Below are 27,535 nucleotides of genomic sequence, written 5' to 3'. Positions count from 1 at the left end.
TTCAGGGCATATATCTGGAAAAGACAAAAGCTCCAATTCAAAAAGATACATGCACCTCAATGTTCCTAGCAGCACTATTTACGATAGAAAGACATGGAAGTAACTTAATGTGTGTCAGCAGACAGAGGAATAAAAACCATGTGGCACATACATGCAATGGAATATTGCTCATTATTTCAAAGAATGAAATAATGCCATTTGTAGTAACATGTATGGATCTAGAGGTGATCATGCTAAGTGAAGGAATTGAGACAGAAAAGACAAATATATAGTGTCACTTATATGGAGAACCTAAAAAAGTAGCACAGGGAGTACCTTGGTGGTCTAGTGTTTAGAATTTGGTGTTTTCAATGCTATGAAATTGAAAGTGAAAGTCACTTAGTCGTGTCTGACTCTTTTTGACCCCATGGACTATATAGTCCATGGAATTCCCCAGGCCAGAATATTGGAATAGGTAGCCTTTTCCTTGTCCAGGGGATCTTCCCAACCCAGGAATCAAACCCAGGTCTCCTGCATTGTAGTTGGATTCTTTACCAGCTGAGTCACCAGGGAAGCCCCGTTCATTCCCTGATCAGGGAACTGAGATCCCAAAAGCTGCTTGACATGGCCAAAAAAAAAAAAAACAAAAAAGAATACAAATGAACTTATTAACAAATCAAAAGAGACTCAGAGTCACAGAAAACAAATTTATTGTTACCAAAGGGGCAGAGGGGTAAATTAGGAGTGTGGGATTAAAAGATGCACATCACCATACATAAAATAGATTTAAAAAACCCCCAAGAACTTAATGTATAGTACAGGGGAAAATATTCGGTACCTTGTAATAATCTGTAATGAAAAAACGAAAAAGAACAGATATATGCATAGATACGCGTTAACGGAAACATTTTGCTGTATATATGAAACTAATACAATATTGTAAATCAACTGTACTTCCATTAAAGAAACAAGCAAGTAAAAGAAGTCACTGGCTAATTAAGATAAGCTGCTGGGATCCAAGGTGAGTTGATGCTGGAGAAGTAGGGCTAGAGACCACCAACAGGGGGAGACTCTTCATGCTGGGGCACCAGGCCCTGGTGAGGGTGCTAGTGGAGCCCCTGCTGCTTCTCCTGGATTCCAACAATCCTAACTCTTTGACTTTCTCTCATTTTCAACCCATTCATGTTCCTGGTCTTTCGTTGCTAGTTCCCCTGCCTCTCCCCTTATGCTGCCCCCAGTGACTTCTTTAGTTCAAAGTAAGTGGTTTCTGATGGGAGGGGGTTTGGGGGGAGAATGGATACATGTAGATGTATGGCTGAGTCCTTTCACTGTTCACCTGAAACTATTTTGTTTCACAACATTGCTAATCAGCTATTCCTCAAAGCAAAGTAAAATTTCATAGTATGAAGGGAAAAAGTGGTTTCTCTCCCCCTACCCCCAACCCTTCTCTAGTTCCCCGTCTTCCCTCAATCCAGGCTCCAGGTTCCTTCCTTCACTCTCCCTGAGCCGTCACCAACATCCATCCCTCGCCTACTGTGCTCAGCTGCAGAAACCCCCAATTCCTGATACTCAGCTCCCAAAATTTTCTCTCCCTCTCCTTTTTTTCTCTAACAAGGTACCTCTGCACCTTGACCCATGTGTATCCTGATCCATGCACTGCTCTGGGGGTGGCTGAGTCAGGCCCTACTGCAGAAGGTCACACATATTGTTGAGCTCTTGCAAATTCCTCTCCAGCTCCCTGGCCCGCTGCCTCAGGTTTTCAGCAGACTCTGTCTTTGCACCATCATGCAAGTGCGTTGACTCCCTCACTAGGAAGCCCACATCCACTAGGAGAAAGACACCTGCGGTGGCTGCACCCACAATCCGGGCTCCTGTGACAGCTGCTGGAGCCATGGTACTGGCTTTATTTACCATGGAACAGGCCTTCTTTACCAGTCGGGTGCCTGGGACTATGATTTTCCCAGGGCCCAAGTAGTCGCATACATTGGTTGCAAATTCAGGTTTGTCTTTGCCTGTTTCCATGGCACGTATATTTTTTTGAATGTGTCGCACAGCTTTTACCAATTTCTCTGTTGATCTAATTCGGGAGTTGCTCCTGAGTACCTTTAGGAGCACCTTCCATTTCTTGACGCCAGTTGCCATCAGGCTATTGGCTTCAGTTTCGGCTGCTGACCTGCTTGCGTTTTCCTTGTAGCTGGTGGACACAGTTGCCCCAGCAGCTGCTGCTCCCAGCCCTAACCCAGCGCCCGAGAGTGCCAGACTGCCCCCCACTGTCACGGGTGCCAGCGCCAGGCCAAGGAGGGTCAGGGCGCCAGATGCAACGCCAGTGGTGTGGACCATCACTTTGAAGATGGTACACTCCTTGTGGTCCTTGTCAAGCTTGTCTGCGAGCTCGTGGAGCTTTCCTATGCGCTCCTCAAGCTGTTGCTTCACCCGAGGAAACTTCCTCAGAAACCTCCTCCTGTCCAGCTCCTCTTTTGTGAGCATTTCCTGGTCCTTCTCTATCAAGTCTCCTTTCAATTCATTTAGATATTTGTGTAGTGCAGCCTCGTCTTTCCTGTAACAATGAAGGTCAAGTGATTAGAAAGGCAGTTTGCTTGTCTGCAAAATAGGTTCCATAATGCCTATTCTGCATAAATATGGATTTAGCATTATAAATCTATTAGAGAAGAATTTTACAAATGTAAAATTTTCTCTTTCAACATCAAACACAGGTTTGGTACCTTGTAGATGCTTCATATACTTATTCAATCCTGGAAAGAAAGAAGAGAAAGTGAAGTCGCTCAGTCATGTCTGACTCTCTGTGACCCCATGGATTTCAGTCTGCCTGGCTCCTCTGTTGGGATTTCCCAAGCAAGAGTACTGGAGAGGGTTGCCATTTCCTTCTCCAGGGGATCTTATCGACCCAGGGATTGAACCCAGGTCTCCCTCATTGTGGGCAGACTATTTACCATCTGAGCCACCAGAGAAGCCCCATTTAATCCTGAAACAGATCAGTAAATGTCACCTTAGGATACTGGTAAGTTAAGAGAGGTATTTGATGGAATTCCCTGGTGATCCAGAGGTTAGGACTCTGTACCCTCACTGCCCAGGATATGACTCAATCCCTGATTGTGAAACTAGGATCCCACGAACCATGTGGCTCAGCCAAAAAGAAAAGATAGATATTTGGTAAAGATGCCTCAGAGACAGGTGAACATCATCACTTCTAAAGAGTCGGTAGGTTGGGAACTCCACAAATAAAGAGAAGTGGGATTGGAGCAGAAAACTTGTATTCAAGGGCCTCGGTGTGTAGTGAGGAGTCAATATTTCTTTGCCCTTGGCTACTGGGAAGTGGTCTCTAAGCGCCTAGAATATTCTGGCTGATGTGAATGTCCTCATCTGCCTGGGCCTCTTGCCACTGGACAGTCTGTTGAGATGTATGATGGGCCTCTTGGTCATGTGGTATCAGTTCTGACCTCTGAAGGAGCTGGACTCTAGGACATTCGTCTGACCTCTGGGAGGGGCTGGAGACCACAAGTCAGGGTAATTTGTCTTTAAACGGGTGAGTGTCCCCGGCAGGCAGTGTTCCCTGTGCCCTGACACTCACTGAGCTCCAGAACAGTAATGCATCCTGGGGACAATAGAAGCTTTGGGTGTGAAATCCGCCCAGACTCTGCCCTGTGGCTGATGGAAACCCACAGGCTTCCTGTAATACACTGGGGTCATGATGGCTCTCAGTGAGTCCTGTCTGTTCTATAGGGAATTCTCAAACCTGAGGGGGATTTTGAGGATCCCCTAAATATGCCATTGGTTCAGATGAAAGCATATTCCTGGGCACTGTGCCCTCACCCTTTGCAGATTGGCTGTCTCTATGACTTAGAATTTGTAGAAGAAAAAAAAAAAAAGCCCAAACTCAGAACTAGGAGGCACCTTAACAGTCCTTTAGTCTGCCATCTGCGGGCTTCTAAACCTTGTGCCCTTGGCCTTCCCAGCAGAAGGTCCCTGAGTCCATCCACTGCCCCAGCGGCCTGGAGATCAGGAGATGTGTTGCTGGGTCCCCTGGCCTCTGCAGCCCACCTCCCTGACTCCTGACCCAGCACGCAACGAGCCTGACCTCTCAGGGGTCACATGTTAATTTGTGACAGCCTCAGGAGCCTGCACCCCAAGGTCATGTGCAGCTTTGTAGAACCTCTAAAAAAGATGAGGAAACATCCATCTGAACTGCTAAGCCTGAGGAGACTGGCACTTGCATAGCTGGTGGAGGAAGCATTTCCTCTTGGGTGGGGATGCGTGAGGCTCCTCAGAATCCCTCAAATGACACACAATTGCAGCCACTCACTGTGACCCTGGAGGCCCCCCTGAGCCACATGGCCTTCCTACTGTCAGGCGGCTCCACGTAACTTAGAAGAGGGTCCCAGATGGAGGGAGAAGCCAAGTCCCAGGCAGGGTGTGCAGACACGGTCACCGAGGGCTCTCTAGCCCAGTATGAGGGGATCCTGTCAGTGAGGGAAGAAATGCACCCGCGTCCCACTCAGGGGATCTCTGCTAGGGTCACAACCCCTTCAGTTTGTGTCCTTGGGGCCCACTCTACTCACTCTAGTCCTGGCCCTGCTGCCCAAGCCTGCCTACTAGTCCTCCAGCCTGGACCCTCTGCTCCACTCTGACCCCTGGGTCTGACCCTGGTCCAGGCCTCCCTGGTCCTTGCTTCCCCACCTCTGACCCTACGGTTCACTCTAAGGCCATGAACAGAGTCCATCAGACTGAATTGCTATTCCCATTGAACACAGGCAAGTCTGAGACTCTAACGTATAAGCACAGAGCCCCAGAGTTGGGCAGCGCTAGATCCAGGATCCACCCAGCTCCAACCAGTTCTTCTCTAGCCTCTCTGCCTTATGGGCCAGCAGGATCCTGCTGTTTGGTTTGATACAATCGTTTGGTACAATTCCTAAGATGGGGAATAGAAAGGCTTCAGGCAGAAGCCTGAGTAATAGAAACGATGGCGTCAGGATTTTCAGACTTGCCCCAAAGGAAATTCTGCTTGATTCTCATCACCAGAAAGAGGACCCTTGGCCCCTGTCTCTTCTCAGCAAGTTTTTAAAATGTTCATATTGACTGAACACCTACTCTTTGTCAGTCACTTAGGGAAGCTCTTTGCATGCATAATCTCAGTGTCCTCACAGTTTAACTGGACAGATGGAGAAACTAAAACAGAGCATAATTCAGTAACATGTCCAAGGTCACATAACCTGCACCTTTCTTGCAGGTTTCATCTTTTCTCAATTCAAGGTTATTCACTACCAGCAAATGACATGGAGGAAACATTTCTTACAAGATGTTGAGAAGGAACATCCTCAGCCCCCACCATAGGGTCCTGCTTGGGGGAGGTGTGCCTGCCAGGAGGAAACTAGCCTGGTGCTGGGGGTGTGGGTGGCCTTCCTGATACACCTGTGGAGCTTACCTGGACAAACCAGCCTTCGCCTCAATTTTCCTCAGGAATTCAGTAAGCAGGAGAAGCAGTTCCTCCCTGCTCAGTATGTCCCAGAGACACTCAACGACATCCTCAAAAAAGATCTCAATATCTAGATGAGAGGAAAGGGAATAAGGTTAGAACTGGTGAAGTGAAAAAGGGAAAGTGTTTGTCGCTCAGTGCTCATTGACTTTTTGCGACCCCATGGACTATTGCCCGCCAGGCTCCTCTGTCCATGGAATTCCTCAGGCAAAAGTACTGGAGTGGGTGCCGTTCCCTCCTCCAGGGGATCTTCCCGACTCAGGGATCAAATCCAGGTCTCCTCTGTTGCAGGCAGATTCTTTAGTGTCTGAGTCACCGGGATAGTCCAGAAAAATGTGTGGTGGATAATAAATGGTATTGAGTAGCTTTTTTATATAAACCCTGTGGAATCTGGGCTTGCAGATTTTGATTTTCCAGCCTAGAACAGGTATCTAGATCACTATGGTGACAGGATAGAAGTTGGTGAGAGCTATTTGAGTTTTTGAATTTGGTGGACCCGAAGTGCTGAAACTCCAGTTGGATGTTGCTGTACCAATTCTGGAAGACCACCAGGTTCTAACAAAGTCCAAGCATGTGGTGTAAACTCAGTGGACGCATATATCCGCTCTGGAACTCGCAGTATAAAACCATTTCTACCTTATACTTCATGCTGAGATATGGCTGGGATGGTAGAAGCTGCTGGAGAGAACGTATCTGCTTTCAAGAAAGGTGACATTCACTACCAGGACGATCTCTGGGGGCTACACCGAGTTTGCTGTGGCAGCCCATCACACTGTTCACGCGTGTCCCCAAAAAACTGGACTTTAAACAAGGAGCTGCCATCAGCATCTCATGTTTTACTGCTTATTGAGTCTGCTCCACAGTGTCCGTGAAAGCTGGAGGAAGTGTTCTGGGTCTAGTAGAGGAGCTGGAAGAGCAGCAGGCCAAATGGTTAAAGCTTATGGCTTAAAGATTTGGGCACAGCTACTACTGAGGAAGGACAAAAGCTTGCTTTCCAAAATGGAGCCCATGAAGTGTTTAATCACAAAGAAGCTAATCATATTGATAAAATTAAAAAATCTGTTGGTGAAAAAAAGTGGATGTGATTATTGAAATATTTGCTAATGTCAATCTTAGTGATGATTTGAATTTTTGTCACATGGAGGATGAGGAATAGTTGTTGGCCACAGAAATAAACCCACAGGATCCATGACAAAGGAATCTAGCATAAAAGCAGTAGCTCTCAAAAAAAAAGAAAAAAAAAAAAAAAACAAAACAGTAGCTCTCCATTCATCCTTCAAGAAGCATTTCAGCAGTTTGCAGCAGCCCTCCAAACCAGAATGGAAATTGGTTGGTTGAAACCAGTAATAGGTCCCCGGTATTCACTGGAGAAGGCAGCCCAGGCTCATGAAGATATCATTCATAGCTGTAGGGCTATGGAAAAATGAGTCTTCTCTTCAAATGATTAATCCTTCCATTGATTTCCTGTGTAATTAGAGGTTTCTTACCTCAGTTTTGAGTACACTGTGTTTGCTCTGCTTAGCATTCATTTGATTCAGTGAGTTTCTTCTATTTAAAAAAATTCTTTTTCCCTATCATAGGCGTTGGAGTGTAGTTTATTTTATAGCTGGCAATATTCGTTATGCCTTCTGCCCCTCATCAAGGAATCATCATGATGGGAAACAGGATGCTAGTGGTCACTTGGCATTGGAGGACATTACAGATTCCTAACCGATGCTTATCATTAATTCCATACCTTTGCCTAAAACATGCTAATTCAAAAGAGGATCGCTTGATTTCCAAGTCTACTTCTCCTTATAAAGTTTCTTTAGTCTCTGATTAGTTCACAACTATACTGGACTCTTTGACAATTCTCTGAACTAAACAAGACCTCTTTTCCAAACTAATCTCATCTAGATCTACAAGTCTCTCAGAGGGGCAAGATAAAAAAAGTCCAGAGAACTCTGTTAGCTTTCCAATATTCCCCAATATTTTATGCTATTCACTAGGTTCAGGATTGATTACCAGTGATCCATGTACTCTGTGAGGACAGCAGCCTTATCTCTGGTATGATATGATACTAGGAGCACAGTTGGGCTTCCCAGGTGGTGTTAGTGGTAAAGAAGCTGGCTGACAATGCAGAAGGTGTAGGAGATGCAGGTTTGATCCCTGGGTTGGGAAGATTCCCTGGAGAAGGGAATGGCAATCTACTTCAGTATTCTTGCCTGGAGAATTCCATGGACAGAGGAGCCTGATGGGTTATAATCCATGGGTTCACAGAGAGTGAGACATGACTGAAAGGACCTAGCACATCAGGTGCATAGTTTCCAAATATGTATGTATTGATTCGTTCAACTTCCAAGTAAATTTAAAATTATCTCTTTGTGTGACAGGGATCATATATTTTTGTTTAAATTAAGAAACAAATCTGATGCCTTAAGGATGACCTGCTTTTGTTATCATAACATGTTATCAGCAATAAATTCTATAGCGCATTAAAAAAGTGATATTTAGTATAAATTAGTTAAAATTCCTTTTCTTGAGCAGCAATCACCTGGGCACTCTTGGCAGACTAACCTGGGGTTATGGATGAAACTGTTTCCTTCCCACCCTCCAATTCATATGTTGAAGATTTAGCCCCCTGGTGACTATATTAGAAGACTGGGGCTTTAAGGAGGTAATTTCGGTAAAAGAGGTCATAAGTGTGGGGCCCTAATCCAATCAGTTGAATGTCTTTATTAGAAAAGAAGACACCAGATTCTCTCTCTATTCCTTCCCTCTCCCTCAGAGGAAAGGCCATGTGAGGACAGAGAGAAAAGCCAGTTAGAATTTACAAAACAGGTGGAGAGGTCTCACTAGAAACCACCACAACCTTGATCTTGGACTTCCAAACTTCCAGAAATAATTATTTAATCCTGGGATTTAGGTGTCTTCAGGAATCTACAATTTTAAACCTTCAGAAAGAGAAGGAGAGCTTCCCAGGAGATGCAGTGGTAAAAATTTGCCTGCCAGTGCAGGAGATGCAAGAGTCATGCTTTTGATCCTTGGGTTGGAAATATCCCCTGGAGTAGGAGATGGCAACCCACTCCAGCATTCTTGCCTGGAAAATCCCAAGAACAGAGGAGCCAGGCAGACTACAGTTCACGAGGCCATAAAGATTCGGACACAACTGAACACCTGAGCACACACACACACACACACACAAAGAGATGGAATACAAAGGATGTGTTTTGTTAGTTACCACTTGTGGCAGAGACTGACAGCACCCTATAAATGACTGCTTTCACGTTTTGGTAGTGAAAGAAAAGAATATTCACATTAAATATGATAAAGAATGTAATGACAATAAATAACCTCAGATCAGTACAGAGCAAGATCACTGCTCAAGTGAGTTACCAAAATCCCCGTGTGATTTCAGGGATCTAGAGGTTATGGAATTGCTCAGTGTTAGTTACTCAGTCCTGTCCAACTTTTTGTGACCCCTTGGACAGTAGCCTGCAAGTCTCCTCTGTGCATGAAATTCCCCTGGCAAGAATACTGGAGTGGGTTGCAACTTCTTCCTTCAGGGGTTCTTCCCGACCCAGGAATCAAACCTGGGTCTGCTGCTTTGCAGGCAGATTCTTTTACCGTCTGAGCCACCAGGGAAGCCCAGAAGTTATGGAATTGTAGGTAAGACACAGGCAACTGGAAAATATATATATAATATATGGAGGGGGGGGCTGGGTCAGGATGTAAGATGTGTTTCCTGGTACATCCACACACAGATGCATTATTCTTATTTCACAGATGAGGAAAATGAGACTCAGCCAAGATAAGGGACAGCCCAAGGCCAGTGAGCAGAAAGCTCAGAGGTGGAATCCAAGGTCAAATGTCAGATACTTCTTGGACATGACTTGAATCCTCCTTATTTTAAACTCCAGTGATTTCTTCATTCTACCATGCAGTACACCTAGAGGGAATTTTGCAAGTGATTTTTGGTGGTGAGCATGCTGCAGCATGTACAGAAGTAGAAATATAATGTTGTACACATGAAACTTATAGAAAGTTATAAACCGATGCTACCTGATTTTAAAAAAGGATTTTGGGCCACCTGCCATTGAATAAGACTACCATGTGAGAGGTTTCATCTTACTGATCAGAGACACTCAGGATTGGCAGTGAAGGGGTGGAGTCAGACGTGATCCTGTGTAAAACCCCATCATCTCTCCCCTCCAGGTTGGAGCTGGCAAAGATCAGACTGGGGTTCAGTTCAGGGTCCTCTGATCCTCACAAAGTGGCTGAGCAGGTGGCAGGGCAAGTGCTGGACAAAAGGTGTCTGTGGTGATACCCAGGGCCTGTTGTGAGGCTGTCACGGCTAACGCCATGGCAGGCAGCCTAGAGTAGGAGTAGGCCTGGTTTCCTGGGGTAACATAATTATCAGGCCTCCTGGAGCCAGCCAATCAACATATGCCTAGCCAGAAGAAAGGGAACCTATCAGGGGAAAGCTGAAAGCCCCACGTAGGGCCAACAAAAATTACCTTGCAACTGTGTAACCAATCCGCTTATGCCAACTACCCACTGTGTAACCAATCCAATTGCGCCAACTACCTGCTGCTTGTTTTGACCTAATAAACACCCAAGAGAACTGGGGCTCGGGGCCTTTCATCCTCACACACCTGGTGAGGGCGGGAGGCCCTGGCTCGAGTCAGTAATAAATTCCCCTATTGCGAGTTGCATTGTTTCGAGGAGTCTTCTTTCCCGACCGGGGACTCGGACTACGAGCAGAACATTTGGGGGCTCGTCTGGGATCCCTTGACCGGGGAAGAACGCTTTTTGGAACAAAGGCGAAAAAGACAGGTAATAGCACCGGTGCTCAGGCAGGTTTAGAAAAAGTCCAGAGTAAAGCCGAGGCCCCGCTGTGAAGCAGGGAAGGTTTCTGGTGCAGAAAAAGTCCAGAATAAAGCTGAGGCCCCGCTGTGAAGCAGCGAAGGTTTCTGGCGCAGAAAAAGTCCAGAGTAAAGCCGAGGCCCCGCTGTGAAGTGGGAAGGTGTCTGCCGTTAGGGAAAGCTTTCCATAAGGGAACGGACTAGCCGTTCCGGCTGGCGTGAGGCCGAGGCCAGCAAGCGCGCTGGGAGTCAGTCAGCTCTGCGAGAAGGAGACCTCCTCTCCTAAGCCCAAATCTGGGGAACAGTGGACGCCATATGGTAAGGTGACCCTTGTTCCAGAGGATCTGTGTTGTCGATCGATGTCTGTCTGTCTGTGTGTTTTTCTGTAAAACTGCCAGCATTGTCTCCTGTCTCGTTGTTCTCTGGTATGTCGTTGTCTACTTCCTATAAAGCCTTGGAGCCTCATTTCTGTTTCTGGGAGTTTCAGTGAACAGGCTGACAGTTGTCGGGGCAACTGATGAGGCCCGGCCAGGGCTACTCCCTGGCGGATTCTGAAGGCCTCCCAACAGGTCCGCCCCAGTAACGGGAGCCCGAGAGGGTGAAACTCCTTTCTTTTTTCTCGTATTCTAAACCGAGAATCTGGTCAAATAAAAACCCGTCTGTGTGGGCACGGGACAGGCACTTAAGAGCCGATAGGGCCCCTGCCACTGGAAGACTCCAGTGAAAGGATAAGGGGGTCACGGAATGGGCTAGAAACCCTTAGGGTGCCCGCCCCCAGCAAGAAAACTTCCGTGCAACGACGCAGGCACATAAGCAGTTCCAAAAGCATACCACAAGCCCAACCTCCTGGCCGCCACCACTCCCGATATGATTTATTGGTGGTAATTCTCGGTGACTTTCTTCTGACTCTCGCTATGAGGCAAAGAAAATCTACCTCACTCTCTCTCATGACTGATCATTTCTCGGATGTCAGGGCTAGAGTGTATGATCTGTTGCTACTGGTTACAAAGAGTAAATTAATAACGTTTTGCTCTGCTGAGTGGCCCACCTTCCAAGCTGGATGGCCTCCAGAAGGAAATTTTCAACCTTCTATTATTCGGGCGGTGAAAGAAAAAGTTATGGCTCCTGATCCCTGGGGCCACCCCAGCCAAGTCCCACATGTTATGGTCTGACAAAATCTAGTAAAAGATCCGCCTGAATGGTTAAAACCTTTTGTTCACAAACTCCCTGATTCTCCTAATGTACAGGCCCTGGTTACAGAAACTCCCACTCCCCTAGAAGAAGCCAAGAAGAATAAGGGCCCAAAACCGGTCTTGCAGGAATCCTCGGACCGGAACCTGATTGACTTGGAGACGGAAATTAGGCCCCCGCCATATGCCCCTCCTCTGTTGCAGGTTCGCCCTGGGGGGAAGAGCCTCCCCCGATGAATCAGAAGGGGTGGGGAAGTCCCGACCCTGAAGAGAGAATAGAGGGGGTGGGGGTGAGCGAGATCATGGGGACCCAGAATTACCTTCATCTACTGTACAGGCACTCCCCATCCGGGTGGGACCAGCTAACCTGGACAGAGAGCGAACCTATCAATACTGGCCCTTTTCCCATTTTGTTCACTCACAATCCCACCTGGGATGATTGCCAGCAGCTTTTGCAGGTGCTCTTCAACACGGAAGAATGGGAGCGAATCCTGGCAGAGGCGTGGAAACGGGTCCCGGGGGTCAACGGGAGGCCAACCGCCCAGCCTCATCTCGTGGACGAGGGGTTTCCTCTGTTGCGGCCTAACTGGGATTTTGAGCGAGTGGAAGGTAGGGAGCGTCTCCGAGTGTACCGCCAGACTCTAATGGCTGGCCTGCGGGCTGCAGCTAAAAAAAGCCAACAAATTTGGCAAAGGTAAATTTAGTGAGGCAAGAGCCCACTGAGAGCCCATCAGCCTTCCTAGAGAGGCTAATGGAAGCCTTTAGGCAATATACACCTATGGACCCCCAGGCTGAGAAATCACGCGCTGCAGTTCTACTAGCATTTGTGAATCAGGCAGCCCCAGATATTAAGAGGAAATTATAACAGATAGAGGGGTTAAGAGAACAGACATTACAAGACTTACTGAAAGCAGCTGAAAAGGTGTTTAATAATAGGGAGACCCCAGAAGAAAGGGAGGAATGACTTCTTCGGGAGGAAAGGGAACTAGCTGAGAAGATCAGGAAAGAAGATAGGGAACATAGGGTGAAGGAAAACCAGAAGAACCAGAGAGAGCTAGCCAAGATTCTTTTTGCGGGGATAAAGGTCGGAATAGAATTGAGGGAGCCTCGAGGCCCCCAGACGGGAGAAACAGTGAGACCAAAAAGGCAGGCCCTAAAGAAAGATCAGTGCACTTACTGCAAAGAACGAGGGCACTGGAAAAAGGAGTGCCCTAAGAGGGACCTGAAGAGAGAGAATTTCCCCTGGAACTCGAGTTCTATATGCGGACTAGGGGAGTCAAGACTCGACACTCCTCCCCGAATCCTGGGTAACCATACATGTAGAGGGGAAACCCGTTGGCTTCATGGTGGACACTGGCGCCCAACACTCTGTTTTAAATCAAAAACTGGGACCAATGTCTAAGAAAACCAGCTTGGTGCAGGGAGCCACGGGGACAAAAAAATATTGTTGGACCACAGAACGGAAAGTAAATCTGGGGACACATCAGGTGTCCCATTCGTTTTTGGTGATACCAGAATGCCCAGCCCATCTGCTTGGATGGGACTTGTTGACTAAAGTTAATGCTCAGATCCATTTTGACCCTGGGGGAATGTCAGTCACGGATGGACTTGGACAGCCGATACATGTCTTGTCTCTAGCTTTAAGAGATGAATACAGATTTTTGTGCCTAAGCCCTCGGAGGTTATAGCACCAGATATACAACCGTGGGTCCACAAATACCCGTTGGCATGGGCAGAAACAGCAGGAATGGGACTGGCTAAACAGAGACATCCGGTCGTCATCGAACTAAAAGCCGAGGCGATGCCTGTGAGGGTGAGGCAATACCCTATGAGCCAGGAGGCTCGGTGGAGAATCACTCCCCACATTCGATGGGTCATGGATGCCAGAATTCTCAAGCGGTGCCAATCCCCTTGAAACACCCCCTTACTACCGGTGAAGAAGCCAGGGAGTACGGATTGCAGACCTGTCCAGGACCTACGAGAAGTCAACAAGCGGGTGAGTGACCTACACCCTACTGTCCCCAACCCGTATACCCTCCTGAGCAGTCTGCTGCCTGAGTACACTTGGTACACTGTGTTGGACTTGAAAGATGCTTTTTTCAGCCTACCCCTGGTGGCCCAGAGCCAGGAAATATTTGCCCTTGAGTGGACTGAGGGGGAAGGCCAACCGGTAGTACAACTAACTTGGACCCGCCTCCCACAAGGGTTCAAAAACTCCCCTGCCTTGTTTAATGAGGCTTTGAGTAAAGACCTCTATGAATATCAGACTCGCCACCCAGAGGTCATCTTGCTGCAATATGTGGATGACCTTATGTTGGCTGGAACCACAGAGGAGGCATGCAGCCGTGCCACCAGTGACCTCTTACAGACTCTAGGCACCTTAGGACATCGTGCTAGCGCAAAGAAGGCGCAAATGTCCCGGCAAGAGGTCACCTATTTGGGGTATAAGATCAGGCAGGGGCAAAGGTGGCTAACTCGGGCCATGAAGGAAACAATATTGCAGATACCAGAGCCCAAGACCCCCTGCCAGATGAGAGAGTTTTGGGGGACTGTTGGATATTGTAGACTGTGGATCATGGGGTTTGCTGAGAAGGCCCGGCCCTTGTATGAGGGAAGTAAAGAGACCCCAAACTAGACTTGGACTGAGCCAATGAAACAGGCTTTCCAGACACTCAGACAGGCCCTACTAAAAGCCCCAGCCCTTGCCCTGCCTAACTCAAATAAGCCATTCCAGCTGTTTGTAGATGAAAAGCAAGGAATAGGAAAGGGGGTCTTGACGCAACAATGGGGACCATGGAAGCGGCCGGTAGCATACCTTTCAAAGCGATTGGACCTGGTGGCCTCTGGGTGGCCCCGTTGCCTCATTGCAGCCGCATCATTGCAGCCACTGCCCTCCTCATCCCTGATGCCGACAAGTTGACATATGGACAGCAACTCTGGGTTTACACCCCCCACGCCATCGAAGGGGTTTTAAAGCAGCCGCCAGATCAACGAGGATACCACCCTCCAGAAGGATGACAAAGATAGATGGTACCGAGATCGAAACAACCACCTGATATTGCCTGCCATCCTGGGTCGTCACCTATGTGAACACCTGCATACAATTACACACTTGGGGGAAAAAAAAAAAGACTTGGCTCTTCTCCAGACAGCCTGCCTGAGGTTCCCTCGACAGAAAAAAGGCAGCACACTGGAATGAGGTACCGAGGGGAAGAGCCAGGGCAACACTGGGAGATAGATTTCACTGAGGTAAGGCCAGGCAAGTACGGGTATTGCTATCTGTTGGTTCTGGTAGATACCTTCTCGGGATGGGTGGAAGCTTTCCCCACTAAGGGAGAGACAGCCACAGTGGTTGCTAAAAAGATCTTAGAAGAGATAGTGCCTAGGTACGGGCTGCCAGTGACTATGGGCTCAGATAACGGACCTGCCTTTTTGAGCCAGATTGTACAAGGGCTGGCCCAAGTTCTGGGGACAAAATGGAAGTTACATTGTGAATATAATCCCCAGAGCTCAGGACAGGTTGAGAGAATGAATCGGACCCTAAAAGAAACTTTGACAAAGTTGGCAATAGAGACTGGTGGGGACTGGGTGACCCTCCTTCCCTTCGCGCTCTTTTGAGTGCGTAACACCCCTTATAAGCTGAATCTTACCCCTTTGAGATTCTGTATGAAAGACCCCCTCCTGTGTGTCCTATATTCGAGGGAAAATGCCTACCACCCCCTACCTTGGGACAATTCCAGCAATCACTGATGGCATTAAGTAAGGTGCATAGCCATGTTTACCATCTGAGCCACCAGGGAAGCCCTACAGCCATGTTTAAAAATTAATTCGAGAGATACACGAGGGAACAAGCAGGGAAACCATCCCCTCACATAATATTGGCCCAGGTGATTGGGTTTGGGTAAAACGACACCAATCTAAAGCATTAGAACCTAGATGGAAAGGCCCTTATGTTGTTCTCCTTACCACTCCTACTGCTGTTAAGGTCGACGGGATCGGGCCCTAGGTTCACTGCAATCACGTGCGACAAGCCACCCCGGAAGAATAAGAGAAGGTGCAAGCAGAATGAGAGGCAAGACCTCACCCATCAAATCCCTTAAAACTGAAACTCGTACGACGAGAGCCCTCTTAACTCTCCTGCTGATGACAGTTTTCATCGGCCCAGGAGCAACCAGCCACAACCCCCATCAGCCAGCTAACCTGACTTGAGTGATCTACAATCCTGAGACTGGAGAAGTGCTTAATTCGAGCTCCAACGTGGCCCCCAAAGGGACATGGTGGCAAGTACTGACCTTTGATTTGTGCGTGCTGGCGGCTGACAGTAATGGGTTTGGTCCCCACCAACTGACCGAGTTCTTTGCCCATGGCTCTTTCGGTCTGTTCACCCGTAACTGTGAGCAAAAAGGCCCACAGTACTACGAACAGGTGCATATCTATGTCTGCCCGGGGGGAAAAAGGGATCGGAACCAAATTGAGAAGTGTGGGAGAGTTTCTTTTTATTGCGCCGCTTGGGGTTGCAAAACCACGGGAACAGTCCATTTCGCACCTCCAAGAATCCTTGAGCTCCTTGGCTGAAGTAATGTTACAAAATAAGAGAGGTTTTGATTTGTTGTTTCTGCAACAAGAAAGATTATGTACAACACTGGGAGAAAAATGCTGTTTCTATATCGACCATTCAGGGGTGGTACAAAAATCTCTCCAGAAAGTAAGAGAGGGACTAGCCCAGTGAAAGAGAGAACGAAAAGCCCAACAAGGCTAGTTTAAATCTTGGTTTCAGCGCTCCCCTTGGTTGACCACTTTGATTTCCACCCTCCTGGGTCCACTCATAATATTAATATTGTTACTGACCTTTGGTCCATGCATTTTAAACCGTCTGGTCTCATAATTAGAGAGCGCCTAAATACCATCCAAATTATGGTATTGAGACAACAATATCAGTCAATTTCACAGGGTGACGAGAAAGATTCCTCTACAAAAGTATAAAGACAGGGGGGAAATGTGAGGCTGTCACGGCTAACGCCATGGCAGGCAGCCTAGAGTAGGAGTAGGCCTGGTTTCCCGGGGTAACATAATTATCAGGCCTCCTGGAGCCAGCCAATCAACATATGCCTAGCCAGAAGAAAGGGAACCTATCAGGGGAAAGCTGAAAGCCCCACGTAGGGCCAACAAAAATTACCTTGCAACTGTGTAACCAATCCGCTTATGCCAACTACCCACTGTGTAACCAATCCGATTGCACCAACTACCTGCTGCTTGTTTTGACCTAATAAACACCCGAGAGAACTGGGGCTCGGGACCTTTCATCCTCACACACCTGATGAGGGCGGGAGGCCCTGGCTCGAGTCAGTAATAAATACCCCTATTGCGAGTTGCATTGTTTCGAGGAGTCTTCTTTCCCGACCGGGGACTTGGACTACGGGCAGAACACTGGGAACAGGAGTAGACCCAGGCCAAGGGAGAGGGCAGCAGGAGCTCCAGGGACCCTGGATGACCTCCCCTCACTGTCCTGCCTGGCCCTGGGGACACTCTCTGCTGTCCCCCTCCCCATGGGCTGTCCTGGCCTCACTTCTGAGTCACTTGCTAGAAGGCAGTGGGGGAGGAAGTGAGCACCTAGCAAGTGGCTCCCTAAGGAGAGGGCTGGGAAAGAGGCTCTGTGGACACTCCCCCATTGGGGGAACTCCACGTGGCCCCTCTGGGGGGCTCCAGGATTCTGATCCATCCTCTTCTTGGTTCTTGATTCCTCTGTGGGTTAACTCTGCCTGGAAGAACCACCCTCAATTCTGGGTCACATGCAGAACTGGACAGAAAAAAGGCAGCTGACTACCTGAGCATTTTCCAAGGTTTTCTGAGCTCATGGTGGCAGCGGCGGGGTCTCAGAGATCTCCCTTCAGCTCCTTGTTTCCGTCAGTCTGGAAAGAGGTGTGGCTTCACCCTTGGGGAAGAGAAAAGAGCTTGTGGGCTCGATCACGAGTGAGCAGTGCCTCCAGGGAACAGGGAGTGGTGAGGTCTCTGGTGAGTTCCCCTGGGACGGCCGCCAGTGCCACCGGGAATTTAACCCAGTGTGGTTCTCTGTCCCCTGGGCTCTGCAGGTCACTAGTTAAGGAAAGTTACTCGTCTCCCGCCAAGTCAGAGTCCTGCTCTCCTGTTGGGGCACAAGGAGAAGGTCATCAGACCGAAGACTCCCATCTGCAAAGTTATAGGAGCAATAAAACCAGAGACAAGAACAAACAGGAAGGAATAATCTGGAAACTACGTGAAGCTGGGAACATTTGTGTTTCCTAATTGGTAATAACTAATGTTGATCCATTGTCTATGATGTGCAGGCTCCTGAAGCTCACTTGAACTGACATCATCCTAAGTTTTCAAGCTGATTCCAGAACCTGGGCTTGAACCCAGTCTTTCTGATCCAAATCCCAGGTTTGTGATGACCATGCTCTACTCCCTTTAATATACAGAAATATTTATTTGTGGATATATGTGTATCAGTTAAATGAGTGCTTTCATCCCAAAATAATGTCTTGCTCCCCGTGCTCGATTCTTTGCCTTGATAAAGTTCCTGGTGACACAGCTCCCAGAGCCCACACTCTCCTTGCTTCTGCAAGAGCCTGTATCCCACAAAGGCCTGGAGTCCCATCGTCCCCACCTCAATTCTTGTATCCCTGTCCTGGGCAGCTGAGGACCCAGATGGTGCCCGATCCTCTCTGCTGTCCTCCCCTGACTACTGGACTTTAGGTGGTTTCTAATTCCTTATGCAAATAATAGTGTAAAGAGCATTCTCCTTGTATAAAACTACATTTGAGACTGTCTCCTTAAACTATACCTATGAATAGGATATAGCTAGATAGCTATCTAGGATAAAGATTATAGGATCTAGGATATAGCTATCTAGGCTAGACCACAAGGCATTAGCACCTAAAAAATATTCATACCTAGAGACACAGCTGACAGGAGAGAAGAACAGTCTGTTGGGCAGAGTCCCAGAGAAGGATCAAGATGAGAGGGAGGCCGAGGGGAGAGCAAGGGACAAGTTTACCAACACCATGGCCCATCCCATATTCACAGCAGCCTTCACTCTTCACCAGACTTTTCAGAAAGCTACTTGAGAATGAGTTGCAGGAAAAAAAAAAAAAAACAAAACAGGGAGTGTGCTTGTATAATTACGGAGGAAGATAAAGGATACCCATGAGAGAGATAGACGTGGGATCCAGGAATCAGGAACATCAACCCAAGGGGAAGGGAATCCAAGGATCCCAGCTGGGCATGCAGCAGATCTAGAGAGAAACCAGTCCAGAATGGGATAAGAAGTCCAGAGTTTGTGGGGACAGGGGACTCGGTATCATATGAGGCACAGTTGGAAAGAAATGGAGGAAATGTTGGAGATGAGCAGTGCAAGGGGTGAAAAAGAGGCCAATTAGAAACATCAGGAAAAACTAAAGCTCTGCTGAAAATCATGTGCAGCTACAAGGTACAACTTAGCTCTAAAAACGTATTAAAATAACACAGAAGTCTAAACTCCTTTGTTTGATTTTTTAAAATTTGAGGTAAATTTATTTATGTTCAAGTCTTGGTTTTGGAGTTTACCCAAACTCATCTCCACTGAGTTGGTGATGCCATCCTACCACCTCATCCTCTGTCATCCCCTTCTCCTCCTGACCTCAATCTTTCCCAGCATCAGGGTCTTTTCAAATGAGTCAGCTCTTCTCATCAGGTGGCCGACCTATTGAAGCTTCAGCTTCAACATCAGTCCTTCCAATGAATACCCAGGACTGATCTCCTTTATGATGAACTGGCTGGATCTCCCTGCAGTCCAAGGGACTCTCAAGAGTCTTCTCCAACACCACAGTTCAAAAGCATCAATTCTTCTGAGCTCAGCTTTCTTTATAGTCCAAATCTCACATCCTTACATGACTACAGGAAAAACCATAGCCTTGACTATATGGACATTTGTTGGCAAAATAATGTCTCTGCTTTTTTATATGCTGTCTAGTTTGGTCATAACTTTATTTCCAAGGAGCAAAAGTCTTTTAATTTCATGGCTGCAATCATCATCTGCAGTGACTTTGGAGCCCAGAAAAATAAAGTCTGACACTGTTTCTGCTGTTTCCCCATCTATTTGGCATGAAGTGATGGGACCACAAGCCATGATTTTAGTTTTCTGAATGTTGAGCTCTAAGCCAACTTTTTCACTCTTGTCTTTCTTTCACTGTCGTCAAGAGGCTCTTTAGTTCCTCTTCACTTTCTGCCATAAGGGTGGTGTCATCTGCATATATGAGGTTATTGATATTTCTCCTGGCAATCTTGATTCCAGCTTGTGCTTCCTCCAGCCCAGTCTTTCTCATCATGTACTCTGCATATAAGTTAAATAAGCAGGGTGACAATATACAGCCTTTGTATACGTGTATATTTGAAAAGTACTGCTTTCCAGATTTGGAACCAGTCTGTTTTTCCATGTCCAGTTCTAACAACTGTTGCTTCCTGACCTGCATACAGGTTTCTCAAGAGGCAGGTCAGGTTGTCTGGTGTTCCCATCTCTTGAGGAATTTGCCACAGTTTGTTGTGATCCACATAATCAAAAGCTTTGGCATAGTCAGCAAAGAAGATGTTTTTCTGGAACTCTCTTCCTTTTTCAATGATCCAGCAGATGTTGGCAATTTGATCTCTGCTTCCTCTCCCTTTTCTGAATCCAACTTGAACATCTGGAAGTTCATGGTTCATGTACTATCGAAGCCTGGCATGGAGAATTTGAGTGTTGCTTTGCTAGCATGAGAAATGACTGCAATTGTGTGGTAGTTTGAACATTTTTGGCATGACCTTTCTTTGAGATTGGAATGAAATCTGATCTTTCCCACTCCCGTATGAGAAGGAAAAATGATAGGATACTGAAAGATGAACTTCCCCAGTCGGTAGGTGCCCAATATGCTACTGGAGATCAGTGGAGAAATAACTCCAGAAAGAATGAGGAGACGGAGTCAAAGCATCAACAACACCCAGTTGTGGATGTGACTGGTGGTGGAAATAAAGTCTGATGCTGTAAAGAGCAATATTGCATAGGAACCTGGAATGTCAGGTTTATGAATCACGGCAAATTGGGAGTGGTCAAACAGGAGATGGCAAGAGTGAATATGAATATTTTATGAATCAGTGAACTAAAATGGATTGGAATGGATGAATTTAACTCAGATGACCGTTATATCTACTACTGTGGGCAAGAATCCTTTAGAAGAAATGGAGTAGCCATCATAGTCAACAGGAGTCTGATGCAGTACTTGGATGCAGTCTCAAAAACACTAGAACGATCTCTCCTTGTTTCCAAGCAAACCATTCACTATCATAGTAATCCAAGTGTATGCCCCGACCAGTAATGCTGAAGAAGTTGAAGGTGAACGGTTCTGTGAAGACTTACAAGACCTTCTAGAACTAACACCAAAAAAGATGTCCTTTTCATTATAGGGGACTGGAATGCAAAAGTAGGAAGCCAAGAAACACCTGGAGTAACAGACAAATTTGTCCTTGGAATACAGAATGAAGCAGGGCAAAGGCTAACAGAGTTTTGCCAACAGAACACACTGGTTTTAGCACACACCCTCTTCCAATAACACAAGAGAAGACTCTACACATGGACATCACCAGACGGTCAACACCGAAATCAGATTGTATATTCCTTGAAGCCAAAGGAGAAGATCTATACAATCAGCAAAAACAAGCGCAGGAGTGGACTGTGGCTCAGATCATGAACTCCTTATTGCCAAATTCAGACTTAAATTGAAGAAAGTAGGGAAAACCACTAGACCATTCAGGTATGACCTAAATCAACTCCCTTATGACTATAGAGTGGAAGTGACAAATAGATTCAAGGGATTAGATCTGATACTGCCCGAATAACTGTGGATGGAGATTCGTGACAATGTGCAGGAGGCAGGGATCAAGACCATCCCCAAGGAAAAGAAATGCAAAAAGGCAAAATGGTTGTCTGAGGAGGCCTTACAAATAGCTGTGAAAAGAAGAGAAGCGAAAGGCAAAGGAGAAAAGGAAAGATATACCCATTTGAATGCAGAGTTCCACAGAATAACAAGGAGAGATAAGAAAGTCTTCCTCCGTGATCAATGTACTTGTTAATCAATATAAAAATTAAAATACACTTTTAGAATTTGCGATCTGAAGCACTAAAGGGAGGAGGAGAATTAATATCTCAGTTTACAAAGCTGAGAATCAAGAAATAGTGGGTCCAGTTGAAAACATAACAAATGAAGATGTAAATAAGATGCTTACAAGTATAAAACTGCCTAATAGGGGATATAAAATTAGTGAAATAATGATATAAACAGAAGATGGGGAAAGGTATAAGAAAAGTAACAAAATAAATGGAATCCTTATTTTTCCCAGTCAGAAGTAAGTAAATAATACCAAATTTTTAAGTCAAGAAAAAGAAAGATACAATCATGAATATTGATTAGCTATTGTGGCTGATGACTCCCCACTTTGCACAAGGAACCTTCCCAATTGCTTGGTATGAATTCACTTCCTTTGAGTTCTCACAATGATCCTATAAGAAAAGCAACTGAAGCTCAGAGAGGTGAAGCAATTTACTCAAAGCACACAGCTAGTGCTAGAGCCAGAATCCAAGTCCAGGTTCCTGTCTCCTGAGGACAAAGTCTCACACCATTCCGCCTCCCAATGTAGTAATATCATTTAAAGACATTGATTAACTATCTAAGCTTTTCCTTGGGAAGGAATGAGCAGAACCCTCTGTACAAATTGATCTGTTTAACCATATGCACTTAGGACTGGATTGTTTTAACTCTAAGACAGCAGCAGTCACTTTATAGCAGTCAGTAACCCACAAAATGGGGTGGTTTCTAGTGCCACCACCCTCAAGATGATGGAAGCAGTTGAATTTAATGCCAGCAAGAAATAAGTGTGACTCCTGCTGTGACAGCTCTCAGTAAGAGAGACACGTTCCTTTTGATGAAACCAAGTTCTCTTAGAAAGCAAAAGTGAAAGTGGAAGTGTTAGTCACTCATGGTGTCTGACTCTGCGACCCCAGGGACTGTAGCCCTCCAAGCTCTTCTGGAGGAAGTTCTCCAGGCGAGAATACTGGAGTGGGGATTATCTCCTTCAGGAGATCTTCCCAACCTAGGGATGGAATCCAGGTCTCCTGTATTGCGAGCAGATTCTTTACCTTCTGATCTACTAAGGAAGCCCTTTAAATTCTCTAAGTAGGGATGGTAACTGGGGTTTAACCAGAATAATCAGAATGAACAGTAACCCTAAACAGACACATTGTCCAGCAGCCTCTTGCCCACCCACATGTGCACACACGGGCTTCTGTCCACTCAAAGGAAGGAAGACCCCTTGCAGGTGAGGTGGATCCCACAGGCTGGCATCTCTGCTCCTGCAAGGGCAAGGATGCTCTGAAGATGATCAGAGAAGGTCAGAAGGGGTACCCACATAAATAATAATATTAAAAGATAGTGGTTACTATAAAGATGTTTCACTGGGCCAAGCTGAATCTGTGAAAAGCTGTGAGTTCAAAATAATATTCCATTGATAGGACTTAAAGTGTGATCAAAAAGGGAGACATAAAGGTTAAAAAGTGTGCTAGTGGTAATGCAGGTGACACAAGACTCAAGAGACAGGGATTCAGTCCTGTGGTTGGGAAGATGCCCTGGAGAAGGAAATGGCAACCCACTCAAGTATTCTTGCCTGGGAAATCCAATGGACAGAGGAGCTCAGTGGGCTACAGTCCATGTGGTCACAAACAGTTCAAATCTTTCTTTTCCTTCTAAGTTGCCAAGAAGAGTAAGTATGATGGGAACTAGTTCATTGTTAATTAAGTATAAAAAGAAAAGGAGTCTTGAAGTCTATAGGTATATTCCTTTCTGTTTATTAACATGAATGTTTAAAAAAGACTGAGAAAGAAAGAACCCCTGACATCCCGAGGCTGGCCTGGTATCACAACAGGACGATGCTCTTCTCATGTTGAATGTAAAGGCTCTCACAGAACTTCAGCCTCACACAGGGTCACCCTGAGAGCAGGAGTGAGGAGAGAGCAAACACCCATCACTGCGTCCTCACCCACACCTTGCCCCCTCCCTTGGCTGAAAAGCATAACTGCTCCTTCTTTACCAAATACACCCTTATCCTCAGTCTGGTCTCCATACAGGGAGTTACTGAGACTCACACTGGTAGAACCGACCCCGATTCTCTGCAGCACCCAATATAGAGGGGCCCAATTTCCTTAGAGTCTCCCTCAAATCCCCTCATCTGAGCCCCATTCTAGCATCCTTCTTTCTAACAGCTTCTCTCTCCGATTCCCAGGGTTGTCCCTCAGGAAGAGTAACCATCAGCTTGCTCACTAGGGAGTGTGCCCAGTGGCAGAGGCTGAGGCACTGGCCGTGTGGGTGGAGAGAATTCACACAGGCCCACCTCCAAGCAGGTGAGAGAGCAGAGCTCACTGGTCCCCTGCCTCCTTCTCTACCTAGAAGCTGCGGGAGCCCAGGAGCCAGGGCAGCCAATTGCAATCATGAAACATGGGGATGAAGAGTCAAGTCAGAGAGAAGAGGTGGGCTCAGGCAGAAAGGGCTGGATCCTGGATGATGTCAAACACTTGCAAATGCGTCACGACCCTTGACTTATTCTTCTGTCCTTCCCTGCCATTCTTGTCCTGGTCCTGACCCTTGTCTGGGGGCTCAGCTGGGTGTGGATGCTGGATGGTTTTCCCTTCTGCCAGTTTCCTATCTGGGTGTCCTCCTCTGTTAGCCTCTGATTGGTCACTTCCTGGAAAGGCTGCCAGTGGGAGAGGGGAGGAACCTAGAGCAGCCTGTCCCTGCCCAACTGCATGGCCAGACACAGAGCCCTTCCCTCCATGTGGGCAGACAGAGATTCTACCAAACCTCTTCCTCCACGTGGGACAGCTCATACTCTATGGGCAGGGACAGGAGGGGTAACGGCAGTGTCAAATTCAAAGTCCTTAGCCCATCACTGGGCCCTCCTCATGCTCCAAGTCTGTCTGACTCACCCTCCTGACTCTACAGGGCTTGGTGGAGGGGCCTGGAGGACTCCCAGCTGCCTGGACTCTGATTCCCCCCAGCCTCCAGGCCTTGGCTGAGGCTGCCCCTCCAAGGCCTTTCCCCACGTGCCTCACCAGGTGAAATGTTTCTTGTCCTTGGAGGCCCATCTCAAAAGCTTCCTGCCCCTGCTGTCTTCCTCTAAACCCTTCCAGTCTCCCTTGGAATCTTGTACTTTCCTGCCTGTGGGTCTATTTGTGTGGAGTTTCTTCAGCTCCCAGCACCAGGCGGGGGCTCTGTCTCTTCTCTGCTGCTCTTCCTGCTCCAGGGCTTCTGGGGCACCCTCCACCCTCCTGGGCACAGCCTGGCTAACACATGAGGTGTGGGACCTGTTACTGGGGCATGAAACACCCAGATCCTCAAAGACATGTTATTATACCTCTTTTACCCACAGTTGAGTCATTCCATTTGTTTCCTTTGTCTGTCTTCAAAAAAGCTCTTTCTGATAGAGAGTGCCATCAGATTTCTGAGCGTTTCCATTTATGGGCATGTCATCGTTTCCCGGAAGATCCCCTCTGACGGTAAAAGAGGATGTGAGACCTACGTGGTCTATGCTCTCCACCATCTTGGCTTAAGAAAGCTTTTGTATGAACACTGTACTCTCAGGTAGCAGGAAAACACCTGCATTTGTTCATGCTTCCTTACTCCAGCCATGATATTTTTGAAAGAGGAGAAAGAGGAAGAGAGACCTGTGGAAAAACATGAGGCCCCTCCACCAAATCTGATATCCTATCCTGAGACTTGAAGACTCGGCCTGGACATCCCTAAACCTCCGCTCCCACAGGATGTCCAGTCCAGGTCTGGGCTGGGTGTGGGGCCCAGCTTCCTCCAGCCTCTCGCTCTCTGCTCCCTAACTGCTGCCTGGGACTGTGAGGGGAGAAGCGTGGAGTCATTTCCTGACTGCAATGGAGGCAATTTTGAAAGCAGAGAAATGGGTGTGCTACTCTTTGACTGAGCAAAGTACCACTTAAACATGTCCTGCTTGAAAGAGGAGGAGGAGACGATGGAGAATAAGGAAACGGGGGTGTGAAGAGAAAGAGGAAGAGACAAAAAGATTCTAAGCAATCAATCAATTCCAAAGGATCTAAATGAAAATGGAAAAGAAAAAGAACTACAAACAAACTGGAAAAAAATGTTAAAAATAACTTTGAGTTGAGGAAACCATTCTCATCAAGACATAATTGCCAGAGCCATAAGGAAGGTTTGATTTATTTGACTTCTTAAAAACTAAATATTTCAAAAGGATGCCACAAAACAAGTTAGAAAAGAATGAGAGACCAGAAGACACTGTTTGCAATATTTATAGTAGACAAACATGGACATTCCCAACACAGAGAGAGCCTAAAATCCACATGAAAAGACTGAATGCAGTTTTTCACAAATGGGTAAGAGATGTGAACAGACAATTCCCGGGGAGGTAACTTGCCCAGGGTCACACTGCTCTCCGTGGACACAGTGCAGACCAAGTTCAGAACTTCTGACATGCGTATGTGATGGAGGGGAGTGGAATGTGATTTTAATAACCCAGAAATTTCTAGGTTTCTCTCTACCTTTATAAACACATAGATCTAATCTCATGCCCCTCTTGTTATACTGATGTATCTACAGTTTGGCTTCTTGTCTTAAGATTGTAAAACCTGTATCATAATGTGGGCATTGTGCGACTGGCCTGCATCTCCCCACTGGTCTCCTGTCCTTCCTGTCTCAGGCCTTTTTCCCCCGCCCCCAGGACCTGGCACTGAGCAGTCACTTGGAGACAGGGTGGGTGATGAAACCTGATTCCTTGTATCTCAAAAGAAACCATTTGCCCCCACCAGCCCCAGCACAGCACCCAGGGGCAGACTCAAGGTGGCCAGGCCACAGGGAGGAAGGATTCCCGCCCCCTTGCCCTCCTCCATCCCCTCAGCTTTCTTGAAATTTCCCAAAAGACTGAGCACCCACAACATACACCTTCCTTCTGGGGTCACCGCTCATGTCTCAGGGGTCCACATCCCAAGCTGAGTCCACCTGAGCAGGCATCTACCTCCCTCTGCACTGTTTAGGGGTCCCCGGTGGGAGGAAGCCATTAGATACACCTGCTTCCACATCCAGGTCTTGTCCTTCGGGCCATGCTCTCACCTCTCTGAGCATCCATTTCCCTTCTTTGGTAAACTAGTTACAATCAATCTTTTCTCAGAGAATTGTCGTGAGAATGGGGAGATGCGCGGGGGTCCTACCCCCACTGCTTACCTAGGAGTTTCCCTCTGGCTGAGTGTGAACAAAATCCAGTTGTTCTCAGCTCTGCCGTGCAGCCGCCTACTGTGTGTCTCTGAAATACAGCAGGCAAACCTTGTGGTCCCAGATATATTTGGAGAACCAGAAGGGAAAGTGGAACCCTCACTTCTGAGTGGCTCAAGTTACCATCACTCTGCCAACCAATCCCAGCCCAGAACTATTCCCACCCTTCTGCTGCCTCCTTAGAGAAACAAGCCCAGCCCTGACATCCCACGTCCTTCTGACACAGCCCACCCTACCTCGGCTCCTTGAAGGTGACCTGCCATCCACACACCGCTAGTACCTTGGCCAACTACTGCCCCACCCCATGGCCCTCTCTCCACCCCCTCAGCCCTCCCCCACCCGCTCACCAGCCTGCCTGCTTTATTCACCCTCATGCCACCAGCACGTGGCACAGTTCCAGAACACACCAGCTCCTCACCGCATACGGGTCATACTGCTGCTGCTGAGGGTCACATCACCGTGCCTTCTAGGGCTTGTTCATGCAGGTCCTTCTGCCAGGGACACCTGCTGCATCCAACCTGGAGAAATCATACTCACCCTGCAAAGACAAAGTCTGGCATCACCTCCTCTGAGAAAACCCTCCAGGACCTCACTTGCAGAGTCCCCTGTCCCTGCTCTGCTCCCTTGGTACCTGGGAGAGGGGCCTAAGGCCACCCCTCAGCCTCTCTGTCCATTCCCCACCCCCAC

The 27,535-nt window shown here is 47.3% G+C and overlaps 1 protein-coding gene and 1 pseudogene across 3 annotated transcripts; one reads left to right on the top strand and one right to left on the bottom strand.

Annotated features, from left to right (window-relative positions):
- Positions 1–682: 682 nt before the first annotated feature.
- On the bottom strand, positions 683–27,535 carry LOC136170599 (apolipoprotein L2-like). Of its 3 annotated transcripts, none has more exons than XM_065938940.1 (5): positions 27,256–27,535; positions 26,801–26,879; positions 17,329–17,436; positions 5,420–5,540; positions 683–2,536 (listed from the first exon to the last, which is right to left on the bottom strand). In XM_065938940.1, exons 3-5 carry the CDS (start codon positions 17,357–17,359, stop codon positions 1,663–1,665), a joined length of 1,026 nt encoding a protein of 341 aa, XP_065795012.1. In that variant the 5' UTR covers positions 17,360–17,436; positions 26,801–26,879; positions 27,256–27,535; the 3' UTR covers positions 683–1,662. The 3 variants fall into 3 exon arrangements, with proteins under 3 accessions (XP_065795012.1, XP_065795003.1, XP_065795021.1); XM_065938931.1 differs by having other exon boundaries at positions 27,267–27,535; XM_065938949.1 differs by lacking the exon at positions 27,256–27,535 and adding an exon at positions 27,085–27,109.
- LOC136144191 (zeta-crystallin-like) lies at positions 5,912–6,897 on the top strand (annotated as a pseudogene).

This window comes from Muntiacus reevesi, chromosome 1, assembly GCF_963930625.1.
Source record: "Muntiacus reevesi chromosome 1, mMunRee1.1, whole genome shotgun sequence".
NCBI classification, from domain to species: domain Eukaryota; kingdom Metazoa; phylum Chordata; class Mammalia; order Artiodactyla; family Cervidae; genus Muntiacus; species Muntiacus reevesi.
Note: the sequence above shows the minus strand (reverse complement) of the source record. Positions and strands in the feature narration are given on the sequence as shown.

Bases quoted from the DNA above. Each gene is read 5' to 3' on its own strand.
- LOC136170599 (XM_065938940.1), bottom strand. From the start codon at position 17,359: ATGAGCTCAGAAAACCTTGGAAAATGCTCAG. The intron at 5,541-17,328 runs GTAGTCAGCTGC...CCTCTCATCTAG, and splicing joins AAACCTTGGAAAATGCTCAG to ATATTGAGATCTTTTTTGAG. The intron at 2,537-5,419 runs GTAAGCTCCACA...TCATTGTTACAG, and splicing joins GCGAAGGCTGGTTTGTCCAG to GAAAGACGAGGCTGCACTAC.